General features: G+C 38.5%; 1 protein-coding gene and 1 long non-coding RNA gene across 2 annotated transcripts in view; both read right to left on the bottom strand.

Moving 5' to 3' along the window:
* Positions 1-4,876, bottom strand: part of LOC135776642 (uncharacterized) — a 124,496-nt gene extending 119,620 nt beyond the window's left edge. The window contains exon 1 of the long non-coding RNA XR_010544142.2: positions 4,653-4,876. This is a non-coding gene — a long non-coding RNA (uncharacterized lncRNA). The remainder of the gene's footprint in view (positions 1-4,652) is intronic.
* Positions 4,877-14,435: 9,559 nt separating this feature from the next.
* On the bottom strand, positions 14,436-15,383 carry LOC135776836 (olfactory receptor 1L4-like). The gene is made up of 2 exons (XM_065287754.1): positions 15,036-15,383; positions 14,436-14,906 (listed from the first exon to the last, which is right to left on the bottom strand). Exons 1-2 carry the CDS (start codon positions 15,381-15,383, stop codon positions 14,436-14,438), a joined length of 819 nt encoding a protein of 272 aa, XP_065143826.1.
* Between the last annotated feature and the right edge of the window lie 1,095 nt (positions 15,384-16,478).

Here is a 16,478-nt window from a genome sequence, read left to right as displayed (position 1 = left end):
ATATGTCTCTCTCGTCCACTTGTGATCTGATCAGAAACACATCTTAATACCAAGTGTAAACAGCCAAGTTTCAAAACCAAACGCTACAGCTGCAGTGTGGGAGTACTATGGATTTAAACCTAATGACCGAGGTGAACCACTAAACCTGAACGAGCCGTTATGTCACATTCCAGAGGCGATTCTAGGGTTAGAGCTTTAGGGGTGCTGAGCACCCAATGAGCTCCGCTGCCACCACCCGCTCTTTTTTCCTACAGAAACCAATAATATGTCTATTGTTAAATATCTATCATTTTAACATTGGTTCTATTAACTCCAAAATAAAGATTTTTTTGGAGACCTTTCAGGCATGAAAATGGGTCAGGGGTGAAAAAGATGAGAAGAATATTACCCCTCTAGGGTCCGGGAGCATGCCCTTTCCCCCTTAGAATTTTTTTTTAAATAACATATTTTAAAGCATCAATCTGATGAGTTTTCAGATGCATTTTTTGGTAACACTTTATTTTACGACCCGCAAAGTACCGCGTAATTAAACCGAATTTACAGCGTACCTATTTGTAACAACAGAGTACCTCTACAGTACGTACTTGTAGTTATAAGGGAATAATATTTTAAGTTTGGGGTAATAAAGGGGTAAGAATATATGGAAAATTATTCTCTAAGTATTTCATAACTACAGGGTACCTATTGTAATATTACGTGGTATGTATGACTTACGTCTATGGGTAATATGGTCTATGTGTAATATGTTTTTTTTTTTTCATATTTGCTACTTACCTGATGAAGTGTTTTGTATAGCCTACAGTTGATGTCTACAAGCCAAGTCGGCAAATAAAATATAACACACAATAAAAATAATAGCAACTTGTACCTCTTTGATCTGTATATGTATACAGGAGTTACCAGGTAACTCTTATATTTGCGGGCTGTAAATTGAAGTGGGGCTTATTCCCCGATTGTTCTGTGTATGTACCAGGTAACTCACATATTTGCGGGCTGTAAACTAAAGTGGTGCTTTGTTCACCTCTTGTTATAAATGTTATAGGGTAAATACCATAAACATACAGAATATTGTTATTTTTATTTTAAAACAACTTATTTCAAAACATCTTTAAAACACTATAATTAAGCCAACACTTAATGTTTATTATCACATAACTTTTATTTAAAATAAAAAGTCATGACAATTTTTCATTGTTTTTGCGGCTTGGCTTCCTCTGTTGGTGTTCTTGTCCACTCGGATGATGAGTTGATGTCGTCTCACAAATGCTGTTCTGCATTACATATAAAAAACATAAATGAAAGCCTTCAGTAAATGTTTCTTCACTGTGCCTTGACAGAAACAGAGTTTTCTAAGCCAGTTACGTTTATAAATTTTAGGCTTACTTATGTGCTAGCTAACCTGCTACCGTTAGCTAGCAACTTTCTTGAAAAACATTGTTTGAAATGCGTGAGTCATGTATTAACAAAACCAGTCACCTTATCCAGCATGCGGAACCTGCTAACATCACTCGCAGCCGTACTCCACAGTATAGAACGTTTTTAAAACCTCTTAAAGAAATTTCACCTCAGGATCGCGTTCCAGCAAACCTCCTGCAGATGGCCGCGCGCTCTACACCTGCGCAGTAACCTACGCATGTAGTCGTCTTTTGCTTTAGCGGGAGCTGATATCTGCTGTTGTTTCATTCTGGTTTGCCATTTCATAAATTATATTTGGCTAAAATACTTGTGTTTACAGTAAATAAATTGCAAAGCACCACTTCAAATATGTCCGCAAATTTAGGAGTTTCCTGGTAAATAATAAGTTGTTATTTGTATTGTACTTACCTTAAAAAAAAGATAACCACATTAAATCAGCTGGACTTTTGTTATTAAAAGCAAGTAATATAGGCTACTAAAATAAAAGTGATATGCTGTTATATTTATTTGCCGATGTGGCTCGTAGACATTGACTGTATACAACATTCAGTAGTCAATATGAAAAATTCACAATAAAAAATAAATAAAACATAATTTCCCCATAGACTTGACTAAGTCATACATACCACGTAATATTACAATAGGTACCCTGTTGTTATAAAATACTTAGAGTATAAATAATTTATAATTCTTCATATTCTTACCCCCTTATTACCCCAAACTTAAAATATTATTCCCTTATACCTACAGGTTACCTACCCTGTTGTTACAAATAGGTACGCTGTAAATTCGGTTTAATTACGCGGTACTTTGCGGGTCGTAAAATAAAGTGTTACCCATTTTTTTGCCAACCTTTTTATTTCTAATTATTGGTGAGCTAGCACATTTTTGCCATTAATGCCATATTAAAGTCTCAGGACAAAATGTGGGCTACACCAGAAGCGTGGGTTTTATGTGAATATACAGTGTATCGTTTTAAGCCTTTATCAAAATGTCAAATCTCCTAATTTATAACTTTTATGCCTACAACATATGGTAGGTTTATTAATAGTTTGTTAATTTGCAGCTTTTCTTTTAACAGTCCTTTAATTGAACCATTACCTTTACTATGTCTAAAACAAAACACTTGTGACTCCTGCACTAAGGGTTAAAAACGTTATCCCCTTCATATTAGTCTACATGTGACAAACTAAAAAAATATTTATTGTCTAGTTTGATAGTCAGACAGTTAGTGATTTCACACATAACTTACCGGTAGCCTACTGGTGTTATACAGTTATATGTAGTTTGTTTTCACTCTGTTCCAAACGCCATGTTTTCATGACGACTGACCAGAAAAGACGCACGTGATGTCATGTTTACATGACTCCCGATTGTTAAAATGAGTCTCAAATTAACGATAAATCATACAATAAACTTTAACAACGGAGACACACGCATGCAACTTTCCCACTGAGACGCACAAAACTGCATGCGTCTTGCGGAAGAACATTGTAACCGGCGCTACTTCTCTCCGTTTAAGTCTATGGACGAGTCACCCAGGTACTTTGCTACTCCGCAACGCGCGGATACCCGCCGGACTAAAATAATCCGAAAATAAACACTTATTATACGTGTACCATGGTGATTCATTATAAGACACGGCTTGAAAAATTGATTCGTGGTGTACTCGCTCATTATAAACATAACGTAAACATTTTGTAAGATTTGAACAAAAAAGTTGCATCACAACACTTTTAACTGATTCTCACTCTGCGTGTGTTTCGCGCTGAATGACGGACGGGCTAAGCGATGCAGGTACAGAGAAGTAGAAGAGGATGACACCATTTGCTAAGGGGGGAGGTTTTCATTTTCTACCTTATTATACATTTTAACCACAAACTACGGAGTATGTTTTGGACATTATTTAACCTGGTCAAAGACGAACGAACATTTTAGAATAATTAAATTTCTTGCCCCAAGTTTTAGGGGTGCTGAAGCACCCCTAAAAAGGGTCTAGCCTCGCCCATGTCGCATTTGTTGTAAAAACGTAGCAGTTTGTAGTGGCAACACGACAAACATGCATATGCACCTAAAACGCAATCATCCTGTTATTTTGTTCATTTCTTGTGGATATTTAAAATGTCTTCCAGTTCCAGTATTACTTATTGTTTAGAAATAAAAGTTTATAGATCTTTGAAAAGGTGTATCTGCATTATTATAATGGCCCCGGAGCATCAATGTTACAGAGCTGCCAACTTCTGAGTTCAGCTTGGAGTGAGATTTTTTTTTGGGGGGGGGGGGGGGGGGGTTGTGGTAATAATTTTTTATATAAGTCCTAACCATTTGCCAATTGATAATAGTGTGGATTTTAGCTATTTCTGTGTTAAATAGTTGGAAAAGACTGCGTTAAAATGGTTCAATACAAATCGAATCATATTTTAGAAATTAAATTGAAATAAAAGCTTTTACTGAGTTTAAATGCCTGAGATTAGAGTCTTTACTATTGTTTTATACACTTATGCTTTCCTTCTGATAAAAGTGCCAAAAAAGTTCTTAAAATCTAATGAATACTGGTCTCTGTAAAATGTATAACTGCAGATGACAGCAGCTTTGATTCAGTTTATCCAGTGAGAAAGAGAAGCGTAAAGTGATGATTTGTGATTGGTGATAGAGGGACTGTCACAATCAAATAAACCAAATTAGTAGTTTATATTAAACTAAAGCAAGAGATAATGTGTACGTCAAGACCATATAATTATATTTCGTATATATTATTGTTTATAGATGTCAAATATAAATTGACCTTTTTCTCTTTTATTAAAACCTGTCACCGCAAACATCACGCAGGCTTGTACTGCTTGCAAACATACACACGTGACGCGAGTGATGGTTGATTAAAATTGCTGTTTTCTGAGGGTATCTGCGTGCGTGGAATCCGGGCAATTCTCTGCTTTTCATCCAGACCTTGACGCTTTGTGTGTTCGACTGGTGCGGAGCTGACTGATCGGCGTATGACATCAGAGTCACGCGATAGCAAAGGTAAAGGCGGACCCTTTTGTAACATTTCGACTTGCTCTCGCGGTACTCTGATGTCCTCGCTGCCGAACTTCCTGCGCAGCGCCACATAAAGTGAAATGCTCTTTGACTCTTTGCAGCAAAGTACCAGCACCATGAGAAGTGGTGGCACATAAGACAGTGAAGGTACGCTAAAATATAAAAGTGTCAATACTGTGAGCACTGCTTTAGCTACTTACATCGTGCGTTGCTCTTTCACCATCGCGCAGCCGCGCACTCGCTCTCTGTAGTTTGTAGCTGGCGCTTCGGCATTTGTAGACAATAACTCCACCTTCTTTGATTTGATTCGCCTTCGCATCATTTTGACTTTGACGAGCGCTTTATGCTGTTTGAGGCACGCCAGATAGAGATAGGCGTTTTACAGTATTTACAGTTAGGTATTTTTATAAAATTATTTAATGTCTTGTATTAAACTCAATGGGAATCTAAATGGTGGGCACGAGCCTGCGTGAGAAAATGGATGTGTGGCGTGAGAGCGTGAGAATGGGGTCAATTGCGTGAGTCTCACGGCGAATGCGTGAGAGTTGGCAGCTATGATGTTATCGTCTACCGCGATAAATTCCGAGGCAATTTATCGTCTAGCAAAATTTGTTATCGTGACAGGCCTACTAAAAACAACCAACCTTTCCATAACCTCGAAAGCTCGGCCTAACAGCTGATCGTAGCTGGACAAAGCAGGTTTTTATTTCTCTTCTCTGTATATATATTTGTAGTAGTAAAGTGCTAGAAATCAATATCCTTTGCTGATAGTTCCTCGTCATTGTGAAGAGTGCATTTCATGGTTCCATAGCACCCTCACCTGTTTTTACTATTTGTTATATATAGTTTTTTAAAGTTTAATAAATGTTACTTGATTTAATTGAGACTTGTAATATTCGGCATCATCGTGTCATTTTTATGATGTAAATTGAGTGAGCAAAATCAGTATCGGCTCCAAATATCGGCTCAAGAAAATCGTCAGCATGTATTGTTCATCGGCTAACCTCGGATTTCCATCGACTGCGGAACGCTGGCAGAGTCAATCCGTTTCTATTCAAGTCAATGTGTGTTTTCCACTGACTGCGTTCCGAATCCGTCACAGCTGGGGGCATCCGCAGCGCTCCTGAACAAATACGCAGAGCTTCTATTTTTTGCCGCAGGGCGGAGCCATGACTTTATCGCGTGATCATACCTGAATTCGCAAGATCTCGTGTTTTGATCTCGGCGGGTCCCTCAAAACGTCATAATGGGCGGACACAGAACTAAACATTGCGCGACCATCACGTGAATTTGCGAGACCTCATGGGTTCTCGTCACTTCGGCACACAGCCGCTCTGCAACAAACACGGAACTGGTGGGTATTGGCGGACGGTGGAGTGCGGAACCGTAACGCAGCGGAGCCGATCTGCAGCCGCTCCGCAGTTGGTGGAAATCCGGGGTAAGGCTTATGAAACAAATCCATATCGGTCGATCCCTACATGACATAATATAAAAGTCCACAAGGCAAGATAGTGTCAGGGATCCGGACCCCAAGACATGAAGCAGGACTCCAGTCTCCGCAAGGAGGTGGGCACAGGATCCTGCACCGCTCCAGGCTCACCGGCCAGCCATGCCCCTGTGGGGCTCGCCAACCAGGAACACGCCCACAGAGCTCGGCGAACGGGCAGGAACCTGCTGGGCTCGCAGACCGGGAATACTCCCGCAGAGCTCGCCGAACTGGAAACAGGCACCCGGAACTCTCCCTCCAAAAAGCCTGCACTTGCGGCACGTTGTCTGGGAAGCAGGAACTCCTCCTCTGCTCCCCAACCAGAACCGGCACAAAGACAGCCATCCTGAAACAGGCACCTGTGGCTCAGCATCCCGGAACGCACACTTGCGTCTCACCGCCCAGATTCTCGTGGCTCCCAGAACAGGAATGCCTTCTTGCGGTCCTCCCTCCAGGGACCTGCGGCTCACGAACAGGAACGCGGGCTAACGTCTCGCCGCCTGGGAGCTCGGGCAAAGATCACCATACCAGGACACAGACACCAAACAAGACAACAGGAACAGACTTAACGCGAAACTAAACTTGGTAAACAAAATAAAAAAACAGAGCTGTCTGTTGGGTTCTAGAATGGTCGGATCATTCTGTCATGAGTGTGGAGGACAGAACCCAAATGCAGACAGCTCTCAACCAAAAAGACTTTTATTATATAACAGAAATACCCTTGAGGGGGTAAACAAGGCAAGAATATAAATGATTACATAAAACAAGGCAAACCAAAACAGGACCCATGACATCAAACACAGTGGCTTCAAATAGGGAAGAACTAAACTAGAGAACGAGGACACACAGGTGAAGGGTGTAAACTAATAATGAATAATTAACAAGGAAATGAGGGGACGGGGTCAAGACTAAAGACAGGAGAGCACGAGGTACACAAAACAACAGTGAGGGCAGCCATGACCCTGTCACATGAAACACATAAAAAGACATACAGGGCAGACAGGATCATGACAGTACCCCCCTCTTAACCCCCAGGGGTCCAAAAACGCGGGGACGCGTTTTCTCCTTATCATAGCAGAATCAACTTAAAATACTCCATCATTAATAATCATACACTTACGTGTTTGACATCATTTGAAACTGTAAAGGGTCTTCTTTAATATGTGTACATTCACAATAACAACAGATCTTTGTGCTTTTGTCAAACACTTAAAATAAACAGGGTGTGCATCCAGACATTTCTGTCTCCGCCAGCTGTCTCTCAAAACACGTTACAAAAATCAGTTGAAACTCCTTGAATACTTGTCACACAAACCTGATACACATATCCAAAGAAAGCCTGAAATGTCTATTTTTAAACAAGCTAATTATAATCGAAAACAAATAATGCCTGTTTATATAATCTGCATTGAAGTTAAGAGAGAACTGTTTTTCCTGGCTGACTTCATTATCTTTAATTCGGTCATGCCCACAGGCGGTACACGCTGTTGACATGGCAATGAGGAGCAGCTCAACACAATAACAAACCGAAGAAGTAAAGTTTGATCAGATTTAAAGACTTTACCGCATGTTTGGATTATAAACTTTACACACACACGTGAGGAAGATCTTCATTTATGTCTAGACATTGAGGAAGAGAAGCGTTTGTCTTTAACGTTACCTAAGAAGAAGAACAATGGAGGACGCACTGGAGGAGGATATATTCCTGAAGAAACTGTAAGTAATTTGTCTTCATTTATATTTGCTATCATGTAATATGGCTTGTGCAGTTCAGCCTACATAAGCAACCTCAGCAGACTGCACACTTCGGATTGAAAAACTTTCGCATTGTTTACAAACGAGGACGCGTGATCATGTAATGGCGCATATCTGTTACATGTTGTACAGTGTTAGACACAGGGTTCCTCCACAGAGCCTGCCTCGCCCTCTGCAACACAGGCAGCTGCAGCACCCCCTGTCTCTGCACCGTTGCCAGCTGCAGCGCCCCCTGTCATTTTCCCTGTCTCGTCTCCGCTGCCGGCCGCAGTGCCCCCTGTCATGGTCTCTGTCTTGTCTCTGCTACCTGTCAAGCCAGTCTCTCCTAAAACCCTTATCAAGCCTGCCCGGACTCCTCGCCCCAGGCCTTCAACTTCACCCTCTGGACTGCAGTCTCCGTCCCTACCTTCCTTTCCTTTTGTAACCTGGAGGCGTTCCTTAAGGGGGGGTAGTTATGATTCTGCCCTCTTGTTCTTGTTTTACTCTTGGTCTTAAGGCAAGATCATGACAGGCCATGTTTTGTGTGGTAACACATGACCTTTTGTTGGGGCTGTGTCTCATCTCCTGCCCCTGCCCCCTTGTCTCCTCGTTAATTATCCTATTATTGTTGTTTGATTTATGTCACCTGTTGCCCTCATTATTTGCTCCCCTATTTAATTGTGTTTGCTGTCCTGTGCTCGTTCGTTTTAAAAAAAACACCTTTTCTTTGTATCCATTGTCTTAGCTTTGTCTAAATAGTATTGTTGAGTCATAGTATAGTTTTTTTGTGTTTAGTCTTAGTCTAGTTAGTTTTGTGTCCAGTATATTTTGTATTGTTGTTTTGCCCCCTCATGGGTTTTTGCTTTCTTGTGTTTGTTTAATAAAGCCGTGTTAAGTGTTCACTCTAGTCTGCATCTGGGTTCTGTTCCGGATTCCCGTGACCCATTCGACCGCACAGAATGTAAGTATAACACAACCAAATCTTTCCTGAAATTATGGCATTGGTGTTGTCACAGTCATCATGGCTCCCTCTGATGTCCGTCGAAGGTTCACAAGCACATATGCCTCTGGACTACAATACCCATGATCTCCTGCACAAACTGGTTCATCACACCTGCATCCTGTTTGTAATCACCTGGGGCCTTATGTATAAAGCATGAGTACGCACAAAATGGGGCTGGAAACGTGCGTACACCAGTTCCCACGCAAAGGTTGTGATTTATAAAAAAAAAACTTGATGGGAGAATGGGCTTGCAGGGTGAGATATTAGGATGATTCATGTATGCACACTTGCAGGTGATCTGTGATTTATAAAGGGAACATTGCTTTGTTTTAGAAGTCTTCATAATTTTTGGTGTATGACTTTTTGGCTTTTGTGCGTACGTAGACTTACGTAGACTTACGTAGGCCCCAGGTCTTTATAAGCTCACTCAGAACTCATTCACATTGCGAAGTATTGTTTGAACTGTCAACATACCAAGCCTAACCCTTTTTCTCTGTCTCTGTGATCTTTGTGTATTACCCGTGCCTGGACTTTGTTTATGATTGTTTGCTGCCTGCCTATGACTCTTGCCTGGATATTTGACTTTGTAACTGGATTACCTTTGATGTACATGTTTGCCTGGTGTGTGACCCTTGCCTGTTTTTGGATGTCCCTTAATAAAGCTGCATTTGGATCTAAACCGCTTCTCACGTATATGAATACTTCGCCAGCAACAAGATACAGCAGTTTTTTACATCCAACCCGGTAAACTTCACTACATCAACCATGGACCAAACTAAAAGATTTCACAATACACCTACAGGTACCTTTATCGATCAATTGCACAGACTTTGTTTCGTATACCAGAATGGTCGTGACATAGAACGGTATGTCGAGAAATTTCTGTATTACAGTGAATTTGTTAACGGACATGATGAAATGTTAAAGTACTGTTTCTGGTCTGGATTAGATGATGATTTCAGTCTCAAACTCACAGGTGAGGATCCCAACTGGTCGCTAGAGCAGTTTATTGATGCCGTGTTATTGTTTTGTGGCTCCCCTTTTACGATAGGGCCAGTTGATGAGGACACCTTGTTTTTTTTGGGGGGGGGGCAGTAGGCATCAGGCTCCGTGGGCTAGAGATCCAGACCACCCACAGACACTTGTATGCTCTATGTTAACCCTGTCTACTCCTGTCCTTGCCATGCCTGTGTCGCCAAAACCAGTTCAAACCAAGCCTGTCTCTGTTCCTAAAATGGCCACCACCGTGCCTGTATCTCTGTCTAAAATTGGAAATAAGAAGGAAACCCTTTGCCAAGAAGCCCACCACCAAGTCTGCACCTGTTTTTGAGATGGCTACTACCATACCTGCACCAATTATTAAGAGGGCCACTGCCATAACCACACCTGTTCCCCAGAGGGCTGTTGCCATACCTACTCCACTTATCAAGATGGCCGCCATGCCCGCACCTGTTCACAAGATGGCTGCCGCCATGTCTGAGCCACTTCACAAAATGGCTGCCACACCCGAGCCACTTCACAAGGTGGTCGCCTCACCTACCTTTCCAGTTCATGCCAGGACCCAGCAGTTAATGTTTAGTCTGGCGGATACCCAGATGATGTCTGTACAGGCGGCTGGGATCCCAAGTCCAGTTGTTTAAAGTTCTGTGGTCTCTGTGGCATCTGAGTTGTGTCCTTTGACTTCTGTGTTCCCTGTATTTGCCATGGCTCTGTGGTATGTGTGGTCTGCTTTCTGTTCATCTGTTCCTCAAGAGGTCTCTCAAGCCAATTAATCTGAATCATCTGAGCCGTCTGAGCCATCGAGTCAGGTGAATCGCCAGAGTCAAGCAGGGCCGGCCCGAGGCATAAGCGAACCAAGCGGCTGCTTAGGGCCCCGCTGGCCACCAGGGGGCCCCCGCCCCAATCGTTTTTTTTTATTTTTATTTTTTATACAATTAAATAACTTAAACAGGTAATATAAATGGATGAATGAATGAATACGAATTTATAAATGAATAATTAAAGACAAGAAAATTATGATTTGCAGACAACTATGTGTCTGCAGTGCTAGCGTTTTAGTCAGGCGCAACATAGACACCTGCGCGTCGGCGCGCAAGTGCACAACGTCGTCACTCACTGTAAACAATGATGAGCCATTTGACATGTCAAAAAAAAGGATATATCCCTCTGGGGCCGAAAAGAGAACAAAGAAAAGGACCGAGGATGAGAAAAAAGAGCAAGATAAAGGTATGTTTGCATGATTATATACAGTATGTTTAATTTGTGTTAGTGGTGTGACAGATCGACGTTAATCCGTGACCGTGATCGACCCACGGTTCGGCTCGCATGCGCTTAAATAGTGAAAGTTTATCATTTGCACGTGTTTCAAAGGCTTGCAAAAGTTAAGCTCATTTCCCGTATAAAGAGCAAAAGACCACAAACTATGCGCAAAACTACTGAACTTCGACCGCGGCGTGAGCGCAAGCTGAGCTCCGCTGCGCTCGCTCTTTGCTTGACGCAACAAACCGCCCTCGCGCGGCGCAAGCCATTGGAATGAATGGGTTTCATAGCACAGCGCAATGAGCGTATCCTAGCTTTAAAAAAGCCGCTTTACCATAATCACGTCGTAATGCTGTTAACGGTCTATAGCCACACTTCACATTTAAGCTTATGTAATTTAAAACAACGCTAACTTACCTTTAAAATAGCTAAAGACAGCATGTACAAACATTAAACTTCCTTAAAACAGTGTCCTGTAGATTTGTAAATTCCACCTCGACCTCTAATGTCTGAGTTTGAGCCAGTCTGTGTTTGCATGAAGATGAAGCAGGCGGTGCTGGTTCGTTCTAAATGTTCTAATATCCATATTTTACACGATCCATAAAATGCCGCGAAAAAACACGTTGCTAGTATCAAGTCACAAATATGCTTAAGCCTGATGATGCATGAGACCCGGCAATACAACCAATCAGAGAAACTGGTCTATTTTAATAAAAGAAAACCTATATCAACTATTTTTTCCTCATTTGATTACATTAAAAGTCATGAAACATTCAATGTTTAATTTATTTTAATTATTCTTGATATGTATTAAATTTATAAAAAACTTTGTAGGGGGGGGGCACAACAACCTGTTTGGTCGGGCACTGCCCGCGAATGCCCCCCCTTGACGCCGGCCCTGCATGTTGGCACAGTTTAGGACAGATTGACAGCAGTACTTTGCTGTGAGAAAAAAGTTGAGCCCATTAATGTGCTCATGATGTATTTTTGTGATCTGATTAGTTTACACATTCTTTTGTTATGGATATATAAATAAGTTGATAAATATGTGAACAGACATTACTTTTATTGAAATCTATAGGAAAATTTGCAGTTGCCATATAATAAAAGCTAAACCTCAAAATAGATATTGCCTTTGCTTTTTTAAATATCAAAACACTTATACTGTGCATAGTTTTAAACAATTAAATGGGAATGTGTTAAACACAAAGGAGTGGTTTCCCAAACAGGGATTAGCTAATACCAGGACTATATGGAGGACCACAAGAGTCATGCAAAATGTAATTAAGAACTTCAATATTTAATAACTACCTGGACAATAAAAATAGCAATTAATAGATTTGTTAAAAAATTCATTAATTAATCTATAAATAAATAGACAAAGTTATAAAAAAATCATTTATGTAAGATTTTATTAGGCAATAAAAAGTGAGATTATAAAAATAACGTAGAAATGAAATATTAATCCATTAATAAATAGTTCAAATTAATATAACAATTTATAAAAACAACATAAAATACTCAATAAGTTCATAATTTTTTAATTGCATTTATAAATTCTTAATTAAATAATGGAATTTCAAAATGTATTTCAAAAAGCGATTTAAAAAGAGAAATAAATAACTGGATTTATAAATTGAATTACAAATACAGGTTTAAATTAGGCATTTAAAAGGGCATTTCCGTTTAACTTTTCTGTTTTCATTTTCCCAATGATTCTCCTTATTCTTTTCGCTATTGGATTTGCTTTTCGTTTTAGCCTCTCTATTTAGCTTTTCCGTGACTCTTTGGGTCCTTGCAAATGGTCAAATGAGAAATGCAAATTAGCTATGGCCAGGAGGATGTAACAAGCTCGCTGATTGGCTCTGATTGTACGTCATGCGCAGATTTATAGATCTCAGATGAGGACCCAAAGAGTCACGGAAAAGCTAAATAGAGAGGCTAAAACGAAAAGCAAATCCAATAGCGAAAAGAATAAGGAGAACCAACGGGGAAATGAAAACAGAAAAGTCAAACGGAAATGCCCTTTTAAATGCCTAATTTAAACCTGTATTTGTAATTCAATTTATAAATCCAGTTATTTATTTCTCTTTTTAAATCGCTTTTTGAAATACAATTTGAAATTCCATTATTTAATTAAGAATTTATAAATGCAATTTAAAATGATGAACTTATTGAGTATTTTATGTTGTTTTTATAAATTGTTATATTAATTTGAATTATTTATTAATGGATTAATATTTCATTTCTATGTTATTTTTATAATCTCATTTTTTATTGCCTAATAAAATGTTACATAATGATTTTTTTTGTAACTTTGTCTATTTATTTATAGATTAATTAATGAATTTTTAAACAAATCTATTAATTGCTATTTTTATTGTCCAGGTAGTTATTAAAAATTGAAGTTCTTTATTACATTTTGCATGACTCTTGTGGTCCTCCATAGGACTAGGCCTTAGTTTAATTAGGAAATATGACTAGTTTTAACAAACATGCCTTACTAAAAACATTACTTGTGTGCATTTTCAGGCAAAACAAAGGAAACTGATGTTCTTTAAGATATGTCATTGCAAGCTGTTTTCAGTTTGGACAGCTCTTACTTTTTTTTAATCAAGGACTAGTCTAATCCCTGTTCGGGAAACCGCCCCAAAATATTAAACGTTTTTAATTTCAGATAAGTAAAATCGCCCAAGGCAAAATGTCTACAAATATAGAATAATAAAGTTAATTGTGTGCTTTGAAGAGTTAAGAATATTGTTGATCATTTCTTTGAGAAAAAAATTGAAATGTTAGATTAAATATAATTTCTGCTTTTGGATCACATCAATAACCACAGATCACTTTATATTTTCATTCAGCCAAAAAATGTACATGAAATGTCCAGTAATATAATATATATTATACAGATAATTTTTAATACCTAACTAAAACATTATGGGGTGTTTTCCCAGACAGAGATTATCTTAAACCAGGATTAGGCCTACGTTTAATTAGAAAATATGGTAACAATTTACAATAAGGTTCATTAGTTAACTACATTAGTTAACATGAACTAATAATGAACTGCACTTATACAGCATTTATTAATATTTTTAATGTTAATTTCAGCCATTACCAATTCTTTATTAAAATCTTGTTAACATTAATTAATGCACTGTGAACTAACATGAACAAACAATGAACAGTTTTATTTTTATTAACTAACATTAACAAAGATTAATAAATACTGTAACAAATGTATTGCTCATGGTTTGTTAATGTTAGTTAATACATTACACAAATGTTAACTAATGAACCTTATTGTAAAGTGTTACCGAAAATATAACTAGTTTGAACAAACATGCCTTATTAAAACATTACTTGTGTGCATTTTGATGCAAACCAAAGGTATGTATTTCCAAAATATTTCAGTGTAAGTTGTTTTCAGTTTGAACAGCTCTTAAATTTATTTTAGTCTAGACTATAGTCTAATCCCTGTCCGGGAAACCAAACCACTATTTACTTATTTGCTATGACTTGGTTTCTATGCCAAACAAGTTTAACAATTTTTTCTCTTATCTCTTTGGTTTGTAAACCGTACACTAAAGGATTTAATCCTGGTGGTACAATGTGAACAATAATACTAGCTATTTTCCTGCTGTCTGAGTATTCAGGAAAACGATGGAGAAAAATCACACTGGATCCAGATACCAACATGATTAAATAAACAGCTAAATGAGTGCTGCAGGTTTTTATGGCTTTGCTGTTGAGCGCTTTGTTTTTGCTGGTAATGCACACAGTAGCAATCTTGAAATATGTTAAAAATACAGACCCAAGTGATAAGGTAAAAATAATAACAGTGTAAATGAGTCCATACACATTATTAACAGATACATCTTCACATGACAGTTTAAACAGTGAAGCATTGTCACAGAACGGATTGTCAATTTTATATCTGCAGCGAGAGAGACGTATTGTGAGGCCTAACATAATAGACACTAAAAATACTGCCAGCCCCCAAGCTGATGCTGATAATGTAATCACCATTTTATTTGTCATAATGGATGAATATCGTAAAGGATTACATATAGCTATATATCGGTCAAAGGCCATTATTAGCAACACATAGTGGCATGCTGCTGCAAATATGTGCCCAAAATAAGCTTGAACAACACACTCAACATAGGTTATATATCGCTCAGAAGCTTCTTTTAAAATATCCTGTAATAAGCGTGGGAACATGACAGTGGTACCTAATATATCATTCAGTGGTAGATTACAAAACAGAAAATGCATAGGGTGATGCAGATTCTTCTGTGTTGAAATGAGAATTATAAGAATAATGTTACATCCCATTCCAAAGATATAAGCTAACAGAAGCAGAATAAAGACAGGATAAGATGACTGAGGTGTAACTTTCAGTCCCTCCACCAGCAGAAGGCTGTTTGTAAATGTCAGGTTGTCCATTCGCTGCCACTCACAAAACCTATAGACAGATTAATAAACAGTCTGTTCACCATCATTATGAACATTTCAGCATATGCTGCCATGTACTAAAAAGTTGGAACTTAAAAATTACTTCAATTGGTAACATCTAAAAAATGTAAATTCATTCAACTTAAATTTTAAGCAAAAGTGAAACTTAAAGTAAAATCTTCAGTGGAATTTTTTTTAGGTGTTACCAGTAGAAGTAATTATTAAAAACTTTTTACAGTGTATGAGGACCATATGAAGAGCCCAGGTGCCAAACTTCTAAAACCCAACATATTTTCTTGTAAGATAGTTTTTTTTATCAGATTCTTAATAGATTCTGCCAACAATAGCCTGAGGCACATATAATACGTGCCAAGAGCATTCGGTTAATATAATTATCTAATTTTTGAATCTGAGCTCCTCATATAAAAATATCTTGGCGAAAAGTTTTGTTATACGTAGTAAGTCTTTATAAATAACATACATTGCTTGCTGTCTGATAATTTATCAGCTCACACTTATTCTTGTTTAAAAGCACACAGTAATCTGTACTGTTTTGTAGTACTACAAAGATAAAAGACAATTTAATACTTACACCAGGATGATTCTGTTATTATCAATTTAATTGGTTTACTGTTTCCAGACTAAATTCCTGTTATTGAGTACTTCTGAATCAGTGTTACATTACATCAGCTTGCTCATCTCTAAAGAATCTTTAGATATTTGCTTTATATAAGTTGTTCAAAGGTGTTTCGGTGATGGTGTTATCAATCATAAGGGAAAACTTTATTCATTGTGCTCGTTGCCATGATCACAGTTGCCTTTACCACAGTGTTTCCCATGGAATTTTGTGAGACTAAAGCCCTATTCATTTGGTAATTATTTCTCATGGGAACCTAAGGTATTTTCAACATTTACAGGGGTAGTCAGTGATTTTTTTGCTATCTGAATCCAAATGTCAGCGTTTTTCTCCAACCTCCTGTTTAAAAATTCCCGGGAAATTACCTGTTCCCTTTCAGTCGGTCACTACGACGTCAACTGTTCTCTTACATCAGACGCTCATAGTTGATTAAGGATTCTGATCCAGTG

The sequence above is a fragment of the Paramisgurnus dabryanus genome, chromosome 18 (assembly GCF_030506205.2).
Source record: "Paramisgurnus dabryanus chromosome 18, PD_genome_1.1, whole genome shotgun sequence".
Taxonomy (NCBI): Eukaryota; Metazoa; Chordata; class Actinopteri; order Cypriniformes; family Cobitidae; genus Paramisgurnus; species Paramisgurnus dabryanus.
Note: the sequence above shows the minus strand (reverse complement) of the source record. Positions and strands in the feature narration are given on the sequence as shown.